This window comes from Lygodium microphyllum, chromosome 8 (genome assembly GCF_053477565.2).
Source record: "Lygodium microphyllum isolate KBCC chromosome 8, Lygodium_microphyllum_v1.1.10, whole genome shotgun sequence".
NCBI classification, from domain to species: domain Eukaryota; kingdom Viridiplantae; phylum Streptophyta; class Polypodiopsida; order Schizaeales; family Lygodiaceae; genus Lygodium; species Lygodium microphyllum.
The window spans coordinates 146956870-146981109 of record NC_141142.1 but is presented as its reverse complement, the minus strand read 5'-3'; the positions used below and the strand labels follow the sequence as shown (position 1 = coordinate 146981109).

The following is a 24240-nucleotide window of genomic DNA, read 5'->3' as shown; positions in this document are numbered from 1 at the left end:
CAGGACATATTTAAAGTTCTCAAATGCCAGGAAGAGATCTCAAAAGACCTACCTTGCAGCTATGAAGGAAAAAGAAGACCATGAAGATGAAGCAAAAGAAGAATAAGAAGAAGAAGACGCTCATGAGTAGAAGGACAATCCTCACCAGTCCTTCTATTCCAATTACTCTAATGGACTCTTTTAAGTCTTGTATGAACTTGCCTTAGTGCTTTCATAAGCTTTGTAAAACTCCTCATGTAACTTATGGCACTACAGCCTCTATACACTTTGTGAAGCCTCTATTACAGCCTTTGGATGTCCACCATGTTTGTGGTGCCCACACTTAGCCTTCTTTGCAACAACCTCCGGATGATTACCATACTTCTTTTGTGCCGTTGTTCACTAAAGCCTCTACACACTTTGTGCCTTCTTGGTCGTGATTGAGGAGGGGTGTTGAGAGTTTGGCAATCGCTCCCATTTGTATGCCTTTTGTATGGAATAGTGAGCGAAGGAAATGCAAGCAATCTAGGAAGAGGTGCCTCAATCCCATAGGCACAGTGAGGGAGAGTGCAACTATCCTGTAACTATAAAGCATTGTACTTGACTATCATTTTCAATGAATGGAATGTTATTGTCCTTTGTCATTTCATTCAAGTGTTAGTGTTATTGTCCATATACACAAGATTGTGTTTATGAGTCCAAATACTTAATCTTGGAGCCTAATTCACTTGTGTGACAGTCATCGTTCTTGTCTATGTCTTCATGAGTTTATTCTTTGTGTTTCAACCTCCATAGCCATGCTCTAGATCCATGTCTCTCAACAATGTCCTATCTAGAACACTTAGCAAAAGCCAACTTGAAAAATATGCTAAGAAGATGCCATCACATCACAGCATGCAACCTCCACATCATGTCGTGTCACAAGGCTATCACGCCTTAGATATCCCTCCCACACCATGGCTCATTCACAGCACATATATTATATTGGTCTAACTGACACATGGGTAACTTGATGCTTGGAGTCACTGGATCGGGCCATGGAAGACTTTCGAGCTCAAAAGTATCTACCTTCCACCATCTTGGACCACAACACCATAGGGGCAGCATGGGTTAATCCCACCTTTCCTCATGAGTCTCAACTCCAATGAGTCATATCGACTTGTACTCGAAGCAGGGGGCTTAGCTGCCTCGACTAAATAAAGAACCTTGCATGCTGAGAGGCAAAAATGATGGTTCCTCCATGTGGCACGGGCACATATATAAGAGGAGGAGACATGAGGTTGCCCAAGCCTCACACTTCCCTTACACCTACCTTCCCTTGATCGAATTTGAGTCCACTCGAATTGAGTTGGTTCCCTATGAAAAAGACCGAGGTTAATCACCTTGAAAAGAGGCATTATGAGGATTTATCAACCATACGGATGTCTTTAGCATAGATTAATCTAGAGCCAAGGTAGCGATTTCTTCAAGCCATTTGTAATACGGCTTAGCACCCTCACAAGATCTCCCAACTACCTTGCACAGGGAAGAGCTTGCCAAAAGGGCCAAATCTTAACCCATTGGTCATAGGTCCTTGTCCTTGATCCAAAGATAAAAGACGAGTCACTTGCCCTAATTTGCTTCTCTCCTCATTCAGATAGCTAAGGTGCTACCACACCTACTCCAACTTTAGTGTTAAAGACACAACTTCCACTTGCATCCTTGAGTTGTTTTTTGAACTTGAATCAAAGTTATCTCCCCCCATCATTCCTAGGCAAGTAAACATACTGGTACTTTGACTAGGGCCTAAGATGCATCCTATCGTACGCCTCGCACCGTAACCAAGAAGGGTTGCCTTTTCCCCCAACAACTTGGGGCAAACTGTCTATGCATTGGATGCTCAGATGGATCTAAGCCTCCCATGATGAGACTAGCTATCCCATTGCAGAGGCTCCATGAGAATGAGAGATCAATGCCATCACCTCATGGATGGCTCCACCTATAGTGGAGCTTCTGTAGTAGCCTTCCATAGTAGACCGCAAGTATTTCCTAGCATGTTGCAATCAACCTTGGTCGGTTCCTGCATTTTTTTTGTCCCCTCCTCGTACTCCAGGGCCAAGTTCAATTGCCCTTCCTCATGAAGGGCTCAGTGTAGGAAATGCATCCACTCGTACGGGGTCCAATACCCCCGCACAAGCATCTTCATCCCTATTTTAAAGGAGAAAAGTCTAAAATATGTTTGTGGGTCCCACTACCGATCACACACTCTATCCTTATCTCCATCATGCCACAAATCCTTTGGCTCCACTCTAGGTTCCATACCCCATTGCCTTGCATCCAGACCTCTACATGTTGAGCACTCCTAGCTTCCACCTTGGGTCTAAGATAGCTTAGCTTCTCGTGGTTTCTTTAAGCTCACCCCAGGTACACAAGCATTCACTCTTTCGGCCTTCTCATGGGCCATCATTAGTCCACATCTCTTCCTTCTTTCCACTAAGCCTTGGCTAATAGTTTATCCTCATGGCTCCACGAGTCTTCCCATGAGTCTCTCCTACACCCCACCTTCAGTCCTATTCTTCCTCCTCAAACCTAGTTTTGCATAATTCTTTATCCTGCTCATCGACTCCCACAAGCCCCAATTTCTTTATTCTCATCGACACTCTATGAGTCTGGTTTCCCACCCTATTTCACTTTCGGCCCATCTTTATACTCACAACTCCACAAGTTGCACCCTTCTCATCCCCATCTGCCCAGTTTCTTTATCCTCACCCTAGGTCCATGAGTCTTCAACCTCCATCCCATCGATCCCTCACCACCACATCTCTCGCTCTCCACACATCTCTCATGCACCTAGCCATTCCTTTATACTTCCGACTCAAGAAGTCTTGCATATCTCTACTCAACACAGCCATTCAGTTATACTCACAACATCACGAATCTTCTCCATCTCATCTTGCCACATCAACTCCATCTCCTTCATCATCTTCAACTCAACTTAGAAAAACATGTGGGTTCGTAGCCCGCATCCATCATTTCACGCTCATTCCACTCCATCCCACCTCCACTTCTTCCACTCCTTCTTCTTGTCCTCAGTACAAAGGGCCTTCTTTCCCTAATCCATCTTATCATCACATGCCCGATTCTTTTATACTCCCCAAGTTAAGAGTTGCAAGAACATCGCCCATCAACTCCTCTTTGCATGACATCAACACCGTAGGTTCAGATAAGTAGTCAACAAGTTGCCCCATAACTCCATACAGGCATATTCTCTTCAGCTTCATCCTCCAACTAGTGTTCTCACCCTTCACCCGCTATCTTTATACTCCCACTAGGTCTAGTGTCAATATACAAGGGTTCTAGTTCACACACTACACATTCGTCCTCAGGCACTCATCTGCTCCATCAGATTTACTCTACGATCTCAACCATGCCCACATTGTTTATACTCCCTCCAGGTCCAAGAGTCTTCAAAGATATCACCTTTACATATCCTCCTAACCCGTCTTCTTTATACTCACGATAGGCCCGTAAGCCTTCAAAGAGATAGTTGAGCCCACATGCTCCATCTTCAGCTCACATAACATCCTCTTCACAGACCCGCCTTCATCGAGTCAAAAAGAGCAAAAGATTTTTTCATGCAAAATAAGTTTGATGGTCCCTTTTAGCCTCCACCAACACACCATGGTCTTATGTTCAAACCATTCAACTATAGCATTTCCTTCACAAATTGTGGATGGTGGTGTGCAGCCCTGACCCTACTTCATTCCATATGACAGCTCATTTTTCAACACATGCACTTGAACAAGCTTGAAATCACATCTCCACTTGTTGCTGGACACTCATTGCTTGCAATCTTGGCTGACTTGCCTCCACCCATGTAGATTGCCCCAGCAGTACGGTGCAAGGTAGCTCTAATACCAAGTGTGATAGTGCCTACCTATTCCCAAGGGTCCACAACAGCATGACAACCCACACAAGTTACATAGTTCGCGGGCATGCAACACCATGTCGCGTCGTCTAAAACACGCAATAGAAGCCAACTCAAAAGATGTGCCAAGAAGATGCCATCGTGTCACAGCATGCACCCTCCATGTCATGTTGCATCACAAGGCCATCACGCCTTAGAGATCCCTCCCACACTACAACTTGCTCATAGCACGCATGTCGTGTTGGTCTAACTTGCACATGGGTAACTTGGCGCTTGGAGTCATTGGATCATGCCACGAAAGACTTTCGGGCTCACAAGTATTTACCTTCAACCATCTTGGACCCTGGCACCACGGGGGCAATACGAGTCAATCCCACCTCTCCCCATGAGTCTCAACTCTAATGAGTCATGTCAACTTGAACTCGAAGCAAGAGGCCTGGCTGCCTCAACCAAATAGAGAACCCTACATGTCGAGAGGCAAAAATGATGGTTGCTCCATGTGGCACAACCACCATGGAAGAGGGTGTGAGACATGGGGTTGCCCAAGCCTCACACTCCCTTCCCTCATACCTAGCGATAGCCATCATGGGAATGTGATATAGCCATCTCAATTGCATGGGCAAATGTGGGTGCATACCAAGCCTGTGTGTGTGTGTGTGTGCAATCGTCAACACCCTCCCTCTCCATTATTTGACTACAATCAACTATCCATGTCTCCATTGATTGCATAACGACAATGGACTCTCGTCCATGCTTTATCTCATCACCAAGCATTTTGAGCTTTGGGACTTACTGCTTAACAAAATGCTCAATATTATTGATTATGCCATCTTATTATTTACTAGTGTGCAATCCAAATTCAAATTTATAGGCAAGTAGTTTTGTGATTATATATTATGGGTTGACTATATTACTCTTATTTGGCAATAGAGTAGCATGTTTGCATGTGTGTCCAAGTTGCATGTTTACAATGTAAGAGAGAAAGATTTACCCAATACAGGTGGTTATTAAGAAACATACGTGTGTTCGTATAGAGCATATGTATGAGTGGGTGGGTGTATGCATATTGTGGAGGGTGTGGGTGTGCATACATGTGCATACTCATTGTGTGTGAGTGATTAAAGCATAGGGAAGCACAGTTCAATACATTGGGAACAATGAATAATGATGATATCTTTGCATATAATGATAAGACCTTTGCAATGTGGTACTTGTCAAGAAAATGGGGGCAATGCTTGGATGATCAAATGGTTATAAGAGTATTTATGGTAGTATTTAAGGAAAAGGTGGTATCATTGGAGAAGTGAATGTTATGTAAAGAAAGTACTTACACGAATTGTGGGAGAAGATAGAGAGTGTGTCACTGTGTGTGTGTATTTACATGACAAAGTAAGGTTTATTTGATGATAAGTAACTACGTGTACGATAAAATGGCTTGCACAAGTTATGTTGTAAGTCAACGTTGGATAGGTGGGTCTGCATTGGTTTATTCACTGTTAGAAAATGCATACACGGGCTACAACCCGTGTTAGAAAACGTGTTTTGCAGCGAACACATGAATAAGAGCATGGACGGAGGGAAGCGCGGGCGGCGGGTGATGTGCTAATCAACGACGGGAGCTTCTTATCATCAGTCAGCTCAATTCCTGAAATTCCGCAGAAGAAGCAACTTGTCTTCCTGCTTCAGGGCGTCCGCCTCCAGGTCCCTCCCCCGGGCATCCTCTCTCTCCCTGACTCTCTCTCTCTCTCAAAAGCACACTCGTCACATGCCAGATACCTGCAGTTCATAAATCTAAAAACTCTCTCTCCATCATCATCATCATCTTCTCCTCCTCTCCCTTCCCCACCCCCACCCCCACCCCCACCCCCAACCCCTCTCTCTCTCTCATGTTTCAATTATATCATCTCTGCAAGTCCTGAAAACCCCCCCCCCCCCCCCCCCCCCCCCCCACACCCCCCCGGCCCCTCTATATATGTGTGCGTGCTTGTTTTTCAATCATATCATCTGTGCAAATCCTGACCCTCTTCTGCCTTTCTCTGTATCCCATTCGGACTGTGAATTTCGCCACCGTCTCGCCTAAATTCTCACAATAATTCCCACCCCGCGCTTTGTTTTCTCCCCTGTGTTGATTTGTTCAATCATCAAGATGGAGGCTCCAATCATGGAAGCTGCAGGAGGCACAGATCAGATACTGCCTCTGAGGGCAGTCCCGGGCAGCTATGGCGTGCCTTATTTCGGGGCGATCAAGGACAGGCTGGATTTCTTCTGGTTCCAGGGCGCCACGGAGTTCTGGACCTCGCGCATGAAGCGATACAATAGCACGGTGTTCCGCGTCAACGTCGCGCCGAGCCCCCCTGGCTTCCCCATCAGTAAGGTCATCATGCTGCTCGACCAGAAGAGCTACCCTGTCCTCTTTGACACCTCCAAGGTACCATTGCCTCCTTACAGTGTGCTAACATCATAAGCTTTTAAGCAGGAGGCACCGTAGACCTAGCTGTCGGCTTACGTTCATCATCACAAGAAGTTTTCGACATTCTTCTCCGTGGGGGAGAGAAGGGGGTCTTTTCCCTCGTTTTCCCCTTATAATGTCCAGCATTATGAGCTCCCACGCGATTTATGAAATCGTTCTGACTGTTAGTGCTGATCAGCTAAGTGATATCGCCAAATTAGTGGGAGCTTGGTCTTTGTTACTGTGAGATTTGTACTAAGGCTTCGCCGATCCCTGTTATTGTGAGATTTATGCTTAAAGCTTTGCATATCGAGTTTTCTTTGTCCGATATGAGGTTCAGGCCTGGATTTCTGAGGATTTTAGGTGCTAAACACCCATGGTTGATCAAGAGAGTTTCCTTCTAATCTGTGACTTGACTGGGCAGGTGGATAAAAAAGATATGCTGCTAGCCAATTACATGCCCAGTGTATCCTTTTACGGCGGCATACGCCCATGCGTATACCTTGATCCTTCTGAGGAGAGGCACACTAAGATCAAGTCATTTATCATGGATGTCATCAAGATGAATGCTGGGAAATGGATTCCAGAGACGCAAAAGGCGATGGAAGAGGTCTTCCCAAAATGGGAGCAGGAGCTGCAGAAGCAGGGCAAAGCACAAGTCAATCCACAAACAAGAGATGTGGCCTTCAATGTCTTGTTCAGGACAGCAATAGGCAGGGATCCAGCTGCGCCAGGGGAGGCAAGCCTCAAATCCCAAGGTCCATCCTCAGTTCAAACTTGGCTTGCACCACAGTTGGCACCCATAGCCACAGCAGGCTTACCACACCTGCTAGAAGAGATCCTCATCCATACCTTCCCTATACCATCCTTCTTGGTCTCTCCTTTCTACAAGAGAGTGCTCAAGTTTGTGGAGACATACGGCACCGGTCTGCTAGACATGGCAGAAAGCAAGTATGGCATTGAGAGAAATGATGCCCTGCATAACACCATCTTTTTTCTGGGTTTCAATGCCTTTGGGGGCCTCAACCTGTTCTTCCCAAACCTCATTGGCTATGTGGGCAGAGCCGGGCACAAGCTGCACGAAGATCTGGCAATGGAGGTCCGAGAGGCGGTGCGATCAGAAGGGGGTCAGCTCACATATGCTGCCATACAGAAGATGGAGCTGGTCAAATCAGTAGTGTTGGAGTCCCTGAGGATGTCCCCGCCTGTGCCATACCAATATGGGAAGGCTAAGGATGATTTGATCATAGAGTCTCATGATGCCAAGTTTGAGGTGAAGAAGGGGGAGATCATTGGTGGGTGTCAGCCAATTGCAGCTAGGGACCCCAAGGTGTTTGCAGATGCAGAATCATTTGTGGCCAACAGGTTCGTCGGCGACGAAGGCCGCAAGCTCGTGCGGCATGTGCTGTGGAGCAATGGCCCTGCAGATGGGCAAACCTCAGTGTCCAACAAGCAATGTGCAGCAGCAGACCTTGTGCCTCTTCTTTCCCAAGCCCTGCTGGCATGTCTCTTCTTGAGATACGATTCCTTCACCACCCAGAAGCCTGTAGTGAGAGGTGACAACATCACCCACTATTTCTCCTCCCTCAACAAGGCCTCTTAGGCTGCTGCACTAGTCAATTTTACTCCTCAGAGAGCTTTGGAATTAGTTTTCTGACTGATATACCATAGTCCTTGTGTTGTGCTTTTGAAGAATTAAGGCAACCCAGTACATGCAATAAACGGAAGCGTTCACATATGTATTTTTCTAAGTCCTTGTTGTATATTCATTGCTATTTTTCTAAGTCCTTGTTGTATATTCATTTAATTTAATTATCACCCACTCTTACTCTCATTTTGACACTCGCTCTTCCTTGCACTTATTGTATACTAGGCGCTCCGCGCCTAGACTCGGCCCGGCGCGAAGGGCGTGTTTTTCGCGGCGAGGGCGGGTGCTCGACGCGTGGCACCCGCCCCCAACCTCCCCTTAACTAATAGTAAAGATGCCATATGGACTGCTAGACCTTCATGTCCTGCACTGGTAAGGTTATCTTGCCACCTTGCCATCCACTCCATACTTCTAAATTATCTAAACTATCTTGTAATCGAGAGATTTCACGGATCTGCAGCCGATTATTTGTTATCCACGCCTTTCTATTTTCTAAAGTTGATATATTTTTAAATCACCTGCAATTATAAAATTACAATACATTAAATACAATTATTCTTTCACGTCTCGCCAATCCTTCCTACTATCTCGAAACTTGATCTTTTGTTTCCTTTTCCCAATCCAATTGGTACCTTTATATTTTCTAAAGTTAATATATTTTTAAATCACGTGCAATTATAAAATTACAATACATTAAATACGAAGATTGTTTCACGTCTCGCCAATCCTTCCTACTATCTCGAAATTTGAGCTTTTGTTTCTTTTTCCAATCCAATCACCAATTGTAGCTATGTTTTCTTTTGGCTTTATTCAATGTACCAACCATCATGTTGTGTAGCGTCCGGGTTGTCGCATCATGTTGAGCAACGTGCTATGGTAGGATCTCCTCTGCATGCGTAAGCCTGCTCCCCTCTCGAGCTAGTATGCTCCATGCGAGAGTTGCTATAATAGGAAGTGTTATGGATCTTCATGGGACTTCAAGTCATAATCTATCACAAGGCATACAAATGGCACCGTAAAAAGGCACACAAGATATATTAATAAGAAATTCTTTGTATTCATGGTATGGAAAGACAAAACATTGAGACACATCTCAATTAAACATTTTTAAAAAGTCAAACTCTGTGCATTCACTTTCAATATAGAAGATACAAGATGGTGACTTTTGCGAGGGATACAAAAAGTCTGTCTTTAGTACTATGTATAAATTGCAAGAAACTGAATCTAGGTGAATGCATCTCATGTCTAGTCTCTATCTAGGATGCTATATGGGTACAAACATGGTGGTGAGTAATGGGTAATCTACCATTAGCACATGTACACATGCATGCACATGCACGTGCATGTACGCACGCACACACATAGAGATGTATCAACATTATTTAATTAAGATGCCTCTAAGGCATATAAGACAAAATGGTACACCTTAAAGATTTTCACTGCATTCACTTTGGGATGCCATTGATACAAGAAACGCACAAACTTTCAAAGCTATAATACTAACTACACACAACACTAAACAAATTATTTCAAAATAAGGATTAACATCTCTAAAGAGGGCAAACAAGCCCATAAGTCCCAACAATGAATAAAAATGCTAGTGTTTGTCTTGTCAATGAGAAATAATAAAAAACTAAGAATAAACAAACTAATTGAATCCATAGTCATATGAAGTATAAGTATAACATCATACAACCAAAAACCAAAAATATGTACAATAATGATCGGTGAGAAAATGAAATGATACAAATCATGGTTGTTTCCCTCTCTTCTAGTTGAAGATCTCCCTCATACGATGATACAATATGGAGAGGTTGCTGAAGCAAGGCATGCATATGTTGTGGTCATAGATGACAATAGCTCTAATTTGATGAAGGTATGGAAGTTAGTGGAAAGGTCTCGATGGGCATGGACAATATGATTTGCATAAGATAATGGTCATATTCACTACAACTCCTTTGGGTAATGTGTGTGTGTGTTGGGGGGGGGGGGAGCGGGGGGTTTTGCATATAGACATACATACGTACATGCATGCATGTGTGCACACGAGAGAGAGAGAGAGAGAGAGAGAGAGAGAGAGAGAGAGAGAGAGAGAGAGAGAGAGAGAGAATTGTTTTCAACATCCTTTACTTAGGATGCCTCAAAAGCATGTAGAACACCATACCTCAAGATTTTAGCTCCATTAACTTTGTGTTGCTAGTGCAAAAGGCAAACAAAATCACAATGTGTGCATTAGAGCACTACTATGTGTTGGTTTTTCTTTTTCTCTTATGCTCATTTCGATGGTTAATAAGCAAAAGAATCATGACCTTATTTTGTTGTACAAGGAATAATCTATGAAGTGTTAGTAACTAGGATTTGTTTTCTCCTTAAGAACATGCAAGATCTCCCTAATTGTTATGATGTTTCTTTCAAATGTGGCATATTGTGTGTTTATGAGACTATTGCACACATGTTTATCAATGTGTGTATGAAGATGTGTGGGATGTATAGGGTGCATCTATTTGTGTCGACATGTATGCTTGTTAATCTTGTGTGTGTGGTGGTTTAATATGGTTGCATGTGTGTGTGTGTGCGTGATTACCAAAAAAAAAAAGTGTGTGTGCGTGCACACATGCATGCGTGCATGCAGGCATGCATTTGTTTGTACTCACATGTGTATTTATATGTGTAATGTATGTGTGCACATGCATGCATATGCAATGCTTTGAGTTTGTGTGCACATCCTTCCCCCTCTTTCAAGCATCACCATGCCTTTAGTCTACAAATGCATAGACTTATATATATGCACATGATTACATGCATGTGGGGGTGTGCCTTTTTATGTTTTTTATACATATGTTTTGAGAAAATATCTATGGATACATGTGTGATATGTGGATGTGGATGTCTTTCTACTTTTAATAAGACAATAAGATTCTATGATAAGATAACTAATCTAAAAATAATTTAGGTTATAGAATTCTAGTAATAACATGATCTTAGAAAGTGACTTCTAAAAAAAGCATTTTATTGTAAGTTGAAGAGGAACATATGGAGAGGAAATCCTTAGGTTTTCCAAATATCCTAAAATTGCAAATGCTTTGAATATGTGTGAAATTTGAAGGAGATTAATGCAATATGTTGAACATATCTTTTCACCACCTAGATGAAACTATAACATTGCTTGCATCTCTTCATTCTTTTAGGTAATCATGTATAAGTCCCATCAAACCAAGTTAAAACTATAAGTTCCTATGTTCCATGAAAATGGAAAGACGTTCCAATCATATGGTTTGTTAATGTCAAAATGTGAGAAACAAAGTAAGAATGAAAACAACAAGACGTTCTAGTCATATGGTTTCTTAATGTAGAATGCCTGGAAAAAAATGTGAAAAGAAAAGGAGAGGTTGTTCCAAACATGTAAGATCTTTTGAACACTTTAAAGAGTAATCCTCATTATTTGCCAAGTCAATTTCTCAAACTCAAACTTGCAAATTTATCCATAATGAACTTGATGTAAACATGCATGATTTTTTGATCACTCTAAAAAGTTAATATAAATCCAACTAATGTCCATGAACTTGTTTTAAGTAATACTATGCTTTCAATGCTAGAAGATCATCTTAAAACTGAAAATCTAAACCAACTTAATCTAATGGCCTTGCTTTTATAGTGCATAATCCAAGGATAAAAATTCAAAGCATCTCAAAGTATGTCTAGCATTTAACATGCCACTAGATAGTGGAATTGCTCCATACATACACAATTAACAAATTTAAAGTGAAGTGATGAGATTTAGTTATGAAGCCATAGTTAAATGAAGTTGAAACTCTTTTAAAAATTTAAATATTGTTAAAAGGTCTAGCATCAAACATTACACATTAATAAAAGAATTTTCAACTAGATTAAACAATTCGCAATAACGAAATGCTCTAATAATGACAACATTGCATGGGATTATATTGACAATATTTGATATCAAGCATGGATTGGAATGCCAAATAGCCTCTAATGACCTAGTGATACTAGTTATGATACTACCCTATGTTAACTTACATGTGTTACATGCAAGTGCTTGAGCAGATTTTTCATAAAAGGAGTGGTAAGGATATAAGTGACTCAAGTCCCACTAGCTTCTAGCATAGATTGATTGAAAATGTAATAGTTAATATAGAAATGTTTGGCTTCAACTAAAAAGGATGTGACCCAAGCGATGAATGCATATACTAGAGAACGACTAGTGGAAAACTCCAAAAAGAGAGTCACATTTTGAAATCCAATGACAGAAGATTGTTTAGTTGAATTGGAACGAGGTTTCAGTCTTGAACTATCTAGGAGGCCTTGAACTACTTTCCAAATAGTCTCTTAATATGCTCCCAAGGTTGCTATGATTGAAGTATAGATAGTAGCCCTCTAAGATCACCTCCACTATTTGAATAATTGATTACTTCCCAACCAATGGCATGTGCTACCTACCTATGTCATAATATATCCATAAGAAGTGCAATTCATGTGTGTCTTAGGAAGGTCACTGTAGCGTGTAAGGTCATCATTTCTATTGATATAAATATCTCTATTAGCATGTTGTGCACTTTAAAAAGAAAGAAAAGTTCAATGTATATTATGATTGTCAAATTTAAACATGTGTGTCGTGCATTTGAGAGGTGCTTTAAAAATTGCTTACACTTAATATCTTCCTAAATTAAATGACATATATTTCCTCACAAACTTATGGATATTTTCTAGACTTAATTTTTAAAAACACATTTTGTAAATTTCTTTGAAAATCCCCTCTTGATGGATTCACTTGCTTCATTTACATACTTTAAAGTGAACCCTTGGAAGTAGGATTTTCTTTTAGGGTTGAAATGGAAGGCAATGACAAGAAAAATATATTCTCAGACAAGATTAGATTCTTTTTTTCAATGCATCTCTAGGAGAGGTTTTACAATGAGACAATGTAAAACCTCTCTAGGAGAGGTTTTACAATGAGTCAGTGATATGATTGTATACGATGACATTTGATCTCCACTCATTATTGAATATTCTCGAGGAAACTTTCCTTAGGAGAAACAACTTCAAAAGTGTTGAAAAACCTTCCTTAAGAGATACAACTCAATCAGACCCTTGCACTAGATCTTTTAGTAGGCTGGTAGAAGATCCATGAGCCCTTATACACACATGACTCCTTTTTAATAGTTCGAGTTGTTTCGTATAGATGATAATATACCATTTTGATAGCATAGTCTTTCTAGTCAAATGTAAAGGATATTAATATGGCATACACACACAATCACACTCACTCACATATGATTTCAAGTTGAGCCCACATGGGTTCAAATCTTGGATTGTGAGTTATGCCTCTCTCTCTCTCTCTCTCTCTCTCTCTCTCAATGTTGGTGGTGAGATCTTCAACAAGCTTGATGTAAAATGATCCATCGACAATAAACTAATGAATACTTCAAATATTTTGAAGCTTTCATCAACAATCATGGCTGCCCTATTTGTGAGAGTTGGAAGGGGAAAGCTTGTAGCTCATGAAGTGTGAAATGTCAAGAAATAGTCTTCAATCTTCATAGTAGAAGCCTCCAATGATCTCTACCAAGATGCAAGTCCACAAATACAAGAGATTAAGGAGAAAATCTAAGAGTGATGCTCGTTCTCCTTGTTTTATTTAGCTTGAAGGATGAAGCTTATCTAAGTCTCTCTCTCTCTCTCTCTCTCTCTCTCTCTCTCTCTCTCTCTCTCTCTCTCTCTCTCTCTCTCTCTCTCTCTCTCTCTCTCTCTCTCTCTCTCTCTCTCTCTCTCTCTCTCTCTCTCTCTAAACTAACTTTTAGAAAATACCTTTAACTTTTAGGTTTTTTATTCATGGAAACATGCCATTAAATTGGCACCTCTAATAGGGATGCATAGCATCCTAACGTTCCATACATTTAATGCAAATTTATTTATGTGTTGAAATGTTGTGTTGCTATGGCTTTCAATGTTGGAGGGAACCTCACCATACAATTGGCACAAGAATGACTTTTTTTTACTTGTGTGCGTGTGTGTAAATTTTGATGGTCCCATCAACATTTTGAAAACAAATTGATGTAAACACATTTTCTTCTTCCTAATAATCCTCATGATTAGACTTTTTCTTTCAAAGATTTGACTTTCAAGCTCTTTACATCACATGAAGGGCTAAAAGATGTATGGATTATTCACTCTAGACACTTGGCGAAAGTTGCAACTTGATTGATGATTGAAAACACTTCATTTTTTCTATGCATGTAAAAGATGATGTTGATGTTCGTAGTGGCATTACAATATATGTTGGTCCTGTAAGTTAATTCAATAGCATGTCCCCTTGAAATTACAATAAATGTGAGACGTTAAGGCCTTGTGAAGCTTAAATGCACAAACTTCCAACAAAATAGTTCTATATTTTAAACAAGCATATAATGTCAAATCAAAGTTTATATAGTGTCAAATCATGATCTATGAAAGTGACAAGATACTCTTTCCAAAGACTAAGTTGCGTAAGTAAGAAATAAGGAAATTAAACAAAAAATTGTCACATAAAGTCTACTATAATATTTGAGGTGTCAAAGCTTTATGAAGTTTAAGTGTCCACTTCTATTACAATACCTTATATTCTACCCTCTTCTATATAATCACATGAAGTGTACATTGCAAATGCTATGTAAGGCTATTAAATATACTCTCTTTATAAGAGTAAGTTGTGTAAGTAAGAATAAGGAAAGTAAAGGTACAATTTGCATTAAAGGTGCTAGCCTTTCTCTAGCCGAAATGTCGACGAACAAAGAATAGAATATCTTTCAAATGTTTGATCACATAGGCACTAGTTATTAGCTCTCTCAAAAAGCATTGTATTTTTGCACTTCCAAACTACTTTAAAAACCATAGCATGAACTATAGACCACATTTTGTAGGTTTCCTCATTCATGTTGCCTTGATCACCAAGGAGGGCTTACTTTCAAACTATCTCATGTTGAGGCGTAGAAGATTTCATGACCTTCTTAACATATACCTAAGACTAATTGATTCCTGCCACCTCCCCTTTGTTGAGGATTTAGATGCCTGCAGTTCAAGCCAACTTACGAATTGCAGTTGCCTTAATTACCCACACCAATCCAAGTGTCCCATTTTAGAATATTAGCCCATGGCTCATCACTACTATCAAAGTCTTTTGAGCAGACTAAATGAAAGTCCGGAGGCCTTCTACTTTAATATGTACCACTATTAGATGGAGTGAGGATCCCCCACAAAATGGCTGGCCATTTCCTTCCTTCTGCCATTTTTAAAACCCAATAGAAGGATGTGAATAGGAATTCCTCGTTGGTCCAACATAAAAGGGGAAGATAATAATAGCATTGAATATCATAATGAGTGCCATGATGGACTTAATGATTGTAATTCTATCTAAAACTCCCAACTTGAGGTGGCTCGTTTTTTTGATTTTATCCTAAAACTTAGTTAGCTACCATTCAAACAAAGCATTGTGCCATCGTTAGCCCTATATCAATATAAGGAGCACCAAGGTATTTGAAAATCTACCCTTTTGTATCATCTTGAAACCCATTGACTCCACTACATTGTTATTGTCTCTCCGGCCTAGCATGAGACATTTGGTTTTTCTCCTTGCTACTGACACAACCTAAGATGGCTGCAAAATCATCCTAGGTTAGCTCCTGAATAGAGCTAACCTCCATAGAGACAATATGTGAAATTCCATTCGCAAATACTTGTGAAGTGAATGATTTGCCATCAAGAAGTGGCAATCCCTTAATCAACCCCACTTGAACTTTGTAGTCCGTGTGATCAAGCAAGGCTTGAGTGACCAAGGCAACAAACAAGAGGGGAGCTAATATAGGCAGCCTTGTTGAATGGATCATTTGTGGCCACCAAAGGGGTGTGCATAGTACCCATATATGTTGATCAGTGCAAACGCATTGGAGAAAAGGGCTTTAACCATCTTCCAAAATCCTCCACCAAATCTGAATTGTTGTGAAGAACCTCTAGAATAAAATCCTAGCTAATTCTATCATAACCTTAATCTAGGCACATATTTATCAAACAAAAATTCCCCCTAAGCCTAGTGCATCATCAATCCCAAACAAAATGTCTCAAATGGCATCATCTGTTCTCCTAGAATGTACAAACTCATGCTATCTACTATTAAGCATCTTAGGGAGATCAAACTTGATTCTAACGGTCAAGGCTTGTTAGCTCATTTTTAGGGATCAACTTGATAACTCCTTGATTCTCCTTTTTGGGAAGAGATCATGAAATACAAACTAAACTGATAAATATACACAAATCTGGCACCACAAGAGTCTCAAATGGCAACATTTGATAATCCGTAAGGTTAAGGAAACCAATATTTTGCTCTTTCACTGGAGGTATTAAGGGCATATTTAGAAAAAATAGTCAACTCTTCATGGTCCACATTAATTCCTATTGCAAGAGCATTACCAATTTCATCATTGTAGTAGTTATGGTGTTCAGATCACTTTTGTTGAGAGACAGAGATAGAGAGAAGGGTTGGAGCAACATAAAGGAGCCGTATGCTCACTTCTTATTATCTTCATATTCCATAACCCATATATCTAAAGTGAATACAACACTCTAAGGTCTGTAAGACCATTCACACCAAGTACAAACTAAGTCTAAAGTCATCAACTTATTTAATGTCCGCATATAGTACAGCTAGACAAGCTAAGTGTCGAGTATACACAACCTAAAGATAGTAGAGCTGAGCTTGAAGTCTTAACACTCCCCCTCAAGCTCAAGACAACATCTGTACACCAAGCAACTGTCTAAAAACACTGAACTTATTTTTACCCAAAAATTTGGTAAAGATATCTCCAACATGTTCATCAGTCTTCACATGCATGAGATCTACTCTCCTGGCAAGAACCATCTCTCTGTATAAAGTGCTAGTGTACCTCAATGTGTTTAGTCCTGGCATGGTATTCGTTGCCAATAGTACAATACTGAGATTGTCGCATAACAAGGTCATTGGAGCATCCACCTATATGTCCAAATCAGCCATAAGCTTGAATAGCCATGCAATCTCACATGCTACCAATGCAGTGCCCCTGTACTCAGCCTCAGTACTAGACAATGCAATTGTAGGTTTCTTCTTGCTGTTCCAGCTAATCATTCCGCCTCTAAAGCCAAAAGCATAACCACTCATAGATGTGCGATCATATGAGCATCTTGCCCAATCTGCATTTGTGTATCCAACCAATGTCAAGGGCTTATCTTTCACATAGAACAACCCATAATCTACATTGGACTTAATATATCTCATAATCCGCCTAACAGCATCCAAATGTGGCTTTCTAGGCTTTTGCATGAACTAACTTATGAGAACTGCATAACTCAATTCCGGCAACCTAGTGATAGTTAAATAGATCAGACCACCAACCGTCTGCTTGTACATAGTCACATCATCAATTTTAGCTCCAGTGCTGATGTCCAACTTGACATTCTGTTCAAGAGGTGTATCCAGTGGTTTACATTCAGCCATGCCATATTTCTTCAGTATTTCCATGGCATAGTGTTTCTGCATCAGCCATAAACCATTTTTAGCTTTGATCACCTCAATACCCAAGAAATACTTCAGTTCACCTAAGTCTTTCATGTCAAATTAGATTTTAGCATCTGCATAACATGTTGTATCCCCAAGTCATCATCACCTATGATTATCAAGTCATCAACATAGATGACCAGCACTACCAAGTCTTTTTTGTAAATAGATTTGATCAATCTTGCCAACAGTAATTCCCAAACTCTACAAGTAATTATTGATCCTTGCATGCCAAGCTCGCAAAGCCTACTTCAACCCATACAATACCTTTTTCAGTTTGCATACATAATGCTGAAAATCAGGGTGTACATACCCTTCAAGCTGATCCATATAAACATCCTCTACTAAATCACCATTGAGAAATCCATTCTTAACATCCATCTGCTACAATTTCCAACCTTTAGTAGCAGCCAATGCTATCATTATTTGTATGGCTGCCATCTTGGCAATAGGGATGAATGTTTCCTCATAGTCTAACCCATACTACTGAGCATATCCTTTAGCAACCAGCCTCGCTTTGTACCTCTCTACACTACCATTCGACTTGCATTTAATCTTGTAGACCCATTTTCATCCAATGGTCTTCTTTCCTTCTAGCAGTGGTACAAGATCCCATGTTCTATTTTCAGCCAAAGCATCTATTTCCTCAAGACCTTGTTTTTCCATTCAGCTACCCCATTCTGCTGAGGAGTGTAGCTGCAGGTAAGCTGCCTACGTATGCCATAATCTGCCAAAAAACTGTCAAACTCATTTGACACATACTCCCCACCACATTCAGATCTCAAACAAGAGATGTAACAATTAAATTCCTTTTCAACCTACTTTTTAAACTGCTGGAAAATAGGAAACACCTTGTCCTTTGTTTTCAAGATATAAACCCAAGTATAGCGACTGTAATCATTAATAAATGTCACATAGTACCTAGAGCCTTGCCCCCACACATCAGAGTGAACTAACTACAACGGTCACATACTATTTCTTACATGCTTGACAAATGGCAACCTCGACTATTTACCAAACTGGCAAGCATCACAGACATGACCAATATTTGTATACTAAAACTTGGGTAAACCTGTCACAAGCTGTTTCTTCTGCATCATTTGTAGCCGCTAAAGATTAACATGTCACTCTCTTATGCCATATTTCCAAGCCTCTAACTATGCCAAAGCCATGGGCAAACATTGTTGATTTCAAATGTGGCAAAGTGGCATCAAGAGTAAACATCATGCCATTCCTATGACCGTGAGCAATCAGTTTGCAACCATTACCAAACTCCTCAATGAAGCATCCATTCTTGTTAAATCGAACCTGCAAATTCTACTCAGTACCACAGACAATAGATTTTTAGTAATTGACAGGACATGCAGTACATCATGTAAGTTCTTCTTCCTGCCATCATGGATTACCAAAGGTACTTTGCCTTTATGATCTATGCTATGATGCATGTCATCCCCTATGCATACATAGCCATTCTTCTTAGGCACCATATCTATAAACCAATCACCATGAGGTGTCATATGATTCGATGCCCACGAATCAATGTACCAAACTCCATCCTCATGAGACTTCTTTGCAGCCCTATCTTTCACATATGTCATGGCAAACAATCTATCCCTAGATGCATCTTGTGCCTAACTGGACAATGCATAGTGTCCATGTTGTTTGCCTCTTTGACCGCCCTGCTTCTTCCACAATATGGCCGTACTTTCCACAATAGTGACAATCCTTATCCTTATTAGGATTGTCAGATGGGCATTGCTGCTGGCAGGAGCCTCTGCCTCTAGGGTTAGATCTCCCCCTGCTTTTGAAATTTCCACCTCCTCTTGCATTTGAACCCTGCTGGTTATGATGACCATAAGATACATTTTGCTGGTCTCCTCTGCCAGAACCATAATCTCTACCACGACTGCCACAACCACATTGATTCGAATAAAAGACATCTTTGTTCTTAGAGCTGCTAGAACCTATAGCCAAACCAAGTTTAACTTCCTCATGAATGAGCAATGCAACTAGCTCATTGAAATGTAGCATTTCAAACCACACAGAGATGGAAGTATCAAAAGACTTATATTCAGATCAACCATTTAATGTCACTACAACCATGTCTTCATCCACAACTTGTGTGTCAATGGATGCCAGCTGATCCGCAATGGTCTTAATCTCTATGACATAATCCTGTATACATCGCCCTTTTTTGTCCATGTTTTTAAATTTCTTCTTTAACTGTATCTTCCTGGCACTTGTAGTTGTGCCATAATATCTTATCAGAATTTTCCATGCATCTTCTGGTGACTTGCAATTCATGATCTGCATCACAATAGCATCCAAGATACATAGAGATAGCCAATGTAAAACCTTGTGAGCTCTTTTTCTCCAAGCTCGGCGTGCTCATCTTTGATCAGCTATAGGCCTCTCTGGGAGCTCGAGTTCAGCTTCTGCTCCAGTCACCAACTCCCAATATCCTTTACCTATCAAGAAGTTCTTCATGCGGGACTTCCATATGGCGTAATTGTTACTATCAAGCTTTTCCCCACTATATGATTTATGTTGTCGGTCCTATTTGCATTAGCCATATTGTACCAGACAATATCTAGTCACTATCTGACTTCCTGCAAGCCAACAAGTATAATTGACTAACTGTAATCTTTGACTATTTATGGCAGTTTTTTGCAGCAAATTTGTTGCTGAAACGAGAGTATTTTAGCCCCTTAACATCTCAATTCCATCCACAAACATGTGGCATAACCCGTAGGTACATCAATCAACACATAGACCATGTAGGTGCTTTAACACTATCTCATGCAACCTTACTACAGTCAAGCAAACATGCAATCTGAAATTTGCAAGCTGTCAATAACCAATAGCTCATTCATAGCCAAATCAGAAGTTTATACATGTCATATATGCTTTGAAAAATTCCTAGGCATCTCCTAATACATGTAGAAGTCCATACATGATCATACGCACACAAATTGGTGCATATACATCAAGTACAAGTGTCATAAATCTACTCGTTGGTTGTAGTTAGCCAAGACACTAAAACAAGAAAGGCGTACTTTAGCTCAATAATGTCTTCAAATCACTTCATACATTTGCTATTGTGTGTAGGGATCAATACATGACCATACCGGCATCCATAAACTCTGACTTCAAGAAGCAATATCATACAATGCATTTATTATTTGTAACTAGCCAAGTAGATGTCAATACATTTGTTTCCAACTTCAACCTTTGTGGGAGCTTTCCCTCAACCGCCAAGACCCATGGACCACTTATTGTTTCAAGCATTCCAAGCCGAGCACTAATGGCTACCTCTCACATAGCCGACACGCCATCCATATCTACGGGTGTAGTGAGCTTACCTTCATGCCGATCGAGAAGAAAAAGAGGAGGAGACCCACTTTTGGCCACACACAAGAATGAGCTTCTCATTCACTTTTCAACTTTATATACAAAACCCTAAATTGCTTTTGGGCGGTCATCCCATTATCCCCTTTTTTACATGGCCGGCCGTGGCCTAGGCCCTTTTTCCCATTGTCCTTCTATCTTCCTAGCTTCCTTTCCACCGCCCGTCTACATTTACTGAAAGGGAGCGACAGATCAAAGGTTGGACTCGAGAGCTATGGTGAGAGAGCAAGAGCAAGAAAGGGAGAGACTAGAAATGGGAACTCCAACAGTCACAATGTGTGACCGGGCCTTCCTTTATTCAAACTGTCACTAAAAGAATAAAAAATAAAGTGACGGTGATGGCGGGCGCACGCCACCTGCAGTGTGCAATGGCGGTGACTGTCAGTGTAGTAATACATGGAGTAGAGGCGCCTTTACCCCCAACAACCTCCCACTTAGGTGAGTCTGCCTAGTGAGGAGTGAAAAGAAAAAGAAAAAAGACAGTACAACATGTACACATGTACAACAGGATGAGGAAAAATGTCATCTCATCCCACTCCCATCAACCTCCTGAGGAAGGCAAAGCGCTCTGGAGAGAGGCTTTTCGTGAGCAGATCTACAGGATTCTGGTCAGTCGAGATCTTGATAAGATCAACAGACTTGTCCTCAACGACCCCACGTATGAAGTGATACCTCACCTCAATGTGTTTCGCCTTCACATGGAATACCAGATTCTTGACTAACTGAATAACACTCATAGAATCCGAATGCAGTGTAGGGATAGCATCAATACCAAGGTCAGCAAAACTAAATGACCCAACCAAATGGCCTCCAGGCTGGGTGGGGAAGATGTCAGCCGGGACCTGGATGGTGTAGTCTCTAGCCGCAACTATTTTCAAAATAATTTTAAACAATGCATCAAATTCCTGCTTGTCTCGAGCTGCCCTCTCCTCTTTTGAGCACCTGGTGCCCGAGCATCTGGTGGGAGCCTGCACGTTGGTGTTGCCACATCCCGTGTGCTCCCTTGAGCCCTCGTCCTCTTAGCTTGGGGGGTTTTCAGCTTGCGTCCTGGGCGGTGGCGTTTGGGGCCTCTTTTCGGCGCGTACCTCTTTAGAGTAGGCACATAGCGTTCTGGTGGGGGCGCTAGTGCCTTATGCTCTTTCCGACGGCGGAGAGCTTCCTTGCATGCTAGTTGCAATATGTGGTCCATGACTGCTACCATAGGGGGATCTGCAAAATGCGAACCAAGGATTAGGCCCTGAGGCAGGATAAAACTATTCGCATGGAAGGGATTATACAGTGGGTTATCAAGCACATATGATGAGGAGGGGAGAGGTCAGGCATGCAGTGTTTGTTGTAGAGGGATGGCCCCCATGATGATGTTCGTTTTGCCTCCAGGCATTAGCAGATCTTGGCTTATGCTAAGTTGCGTGGACTAGTTGTCATGGAGTGGGGCAGGGGTCATCCTCAGAAGGATAGACCAGAAAAGGGGAAAGGTGTATAGAAAGGCATGGTACCTCGTCTACACCATCAGAGATGTTGGTTAGGGCTTCCTATGGCAGTAATGAGGGTTGCATGCCTCCACCTAGAGGTGGGAATGGTCACACGACTTCTAAATGTGTGGTGAGAGAAGGATCTAAGGAGCTCAGCCTGTCAAACCCAACTCTTCTCCCTGTGCTTGACTATCATTTCCTGTGTGTGTTGATGTTATCTATACAGGGTCGCAAAATTCATTGTTTATTTATATACATATTTACGAATCCATGTCACTTCACGAGGATAAAAACCAATTGTAGAACTCCGGATTGTACTGGAGTGTGGCACATGCATCCAATCCTTGTGGCAGCATTCTCAATAACGATAGATATTTTGCAACATCGAGTAGCATGGTACCTTGTCTGAGTCTACTGGCAACATGTAACTCTTCCTCAGTGAGAACCTCATCAGCCAAAGAGTTCTCTTGGCTAATTCTAGCTAAATTCGTACCTCGAATGGCAGTTAGTACTCGAAAGGAAGTTGGTGCCACATAGGTTGGGTCTCTTTGAGATCACCATTTGGCCAATCACTCCTCTGAGACTGTCATAATTTGGGCTCCTAGTTTGGCCATTGCAACACGGTTTTCAACCCAACGTTTTTCGAATTGACTTCGACCCTCTGATTGTCGCTTTAGTTTCTCTATCTCTAAGAGATTTGGTTGGCATAGCACATCATTGAATGTTACAGTTAAGCGTAGTTCATCGGCTTCCTCGTCAGAGGTGAGTCGCATGCGTTCATGCAGGAGCCTGTCATAGTGCTCGTCAAGATGTTCTTGCTCTTCCCAGGATAGGGAAAATGGCAAGTATTCTTCAAGCTGCTCCTTAGGGAATGCGCCCATGTCTGCAAGGACATGGACACATGCGAATACCCTGAGTTTAGTATCCAACTCAATTAAGCATTCTGCAACACTTCTATGTTCAACGGGGGCTTGCTCGGTTGCTATCTCATGCAAGGTTCTAGGAGTTTGCCTAGGCTTTAGTATAGCTGGGGGATCATGCCTAGATGAGTAAGATTGGTCAATGCTAGGATTGCTTATGCTCTCGGGGTATGCTCTCGGGGTTTGTGCATTTTTCCTGAGGTTTTGCTGCTATTTTCTCATGGTTCTCCTCGGATGTGATTGGTATATATTTGTCACCCTGTTGTGACAATGTTGTATCTACTCTTGATTGGTCAATGTGAGTTCTGTTGTCGGTGGATTGAGTGTTGCAAGCAACCATTGATGGTAACGGCTGCTTTGTTTTTTCAGAACACATAGATGTGTCTGAGGTTTCACCGCTATTAGGAGAGACATCAATGGGTTCATTGGCAGATGGACTCGATGCTTTATTCCTCAGCTCTCCAGCTCTCTTGGTCTCAATGTTCTTGGGTTCCACAACCACTTGTAACTGCTGTTGTTTTTGTTGTTTTCTCCTATTTTTCTTGGTCAGTGAAGGTGCATGACTTAATGACTCAGGACCCTGAACTAGGTCAGCTGTTGATGTGCTTGGTTGGGCCTCAGCTTTCCCCTTCTCTGGTGTGTTCTCATGGAACGTAGCTGCGACTTGAAGGACAGCCTTGTTAGGTTGATTGGTTAGATGCGCCATCTCCTTGGCCACATCTTTGAGAGGTTTCTCCTCAAGCCTAGGCTTTAGGTGCTTTGGAAGTGCTAGAGTTGTCAAGGATGCTGGTTGCAACACCTCCCCCCAGGTGAACTGCTAAGGACACGTTCCGCAAGGATCGTTGTCATGGCCAAGGGCTGTGACTGCTGTGATCCC

At 41.5% G+C, this 24240-nt stretch overlaps 1 protein-coding gene across 1 annotated transcript; it reads left to right on the top strand.

Annotated features, from left to right (window-relative positions):
* Positions 1-5820: 5820 nt before the first annotated feature.
* LOC148032983 (allene oxide synthase, chloroplastic-like) lies at positions 5821-8119 on the top strand. The gene is made up of 2 exons (XM_087683686.1): positions 5821-6314; positions 6760-8119. The coding sequence occupies exons 1-2, from the start codon at positions 6033-6035 to the stop codon at positions 7936-7938; spliced, it is 1461 nt and encodes a 486-aa protein (XP_087539812.1). The 5' UTR covers positions 5821-6032; the 3' UTR covers positions 7939-8119.
* Positions 8120-24240: the final 16121 nt, after the last annotated feature.

Coding starts and splice junctions, on each gene's coding strand:
- LOC148032983 (XM_087683686.1), top strand. CDS start 6,033: ATGGAGGCTCCAATCATGGAAGCTGCAGGAGGCACAGATCAGATACTG. Junction 6,315..6,759: donor TCCTCTTTGACACCTCCAAG/GTACCATTGCCT, acceptor TTGACTGGGCAG/GTGGATAAAAAAGATATGCT.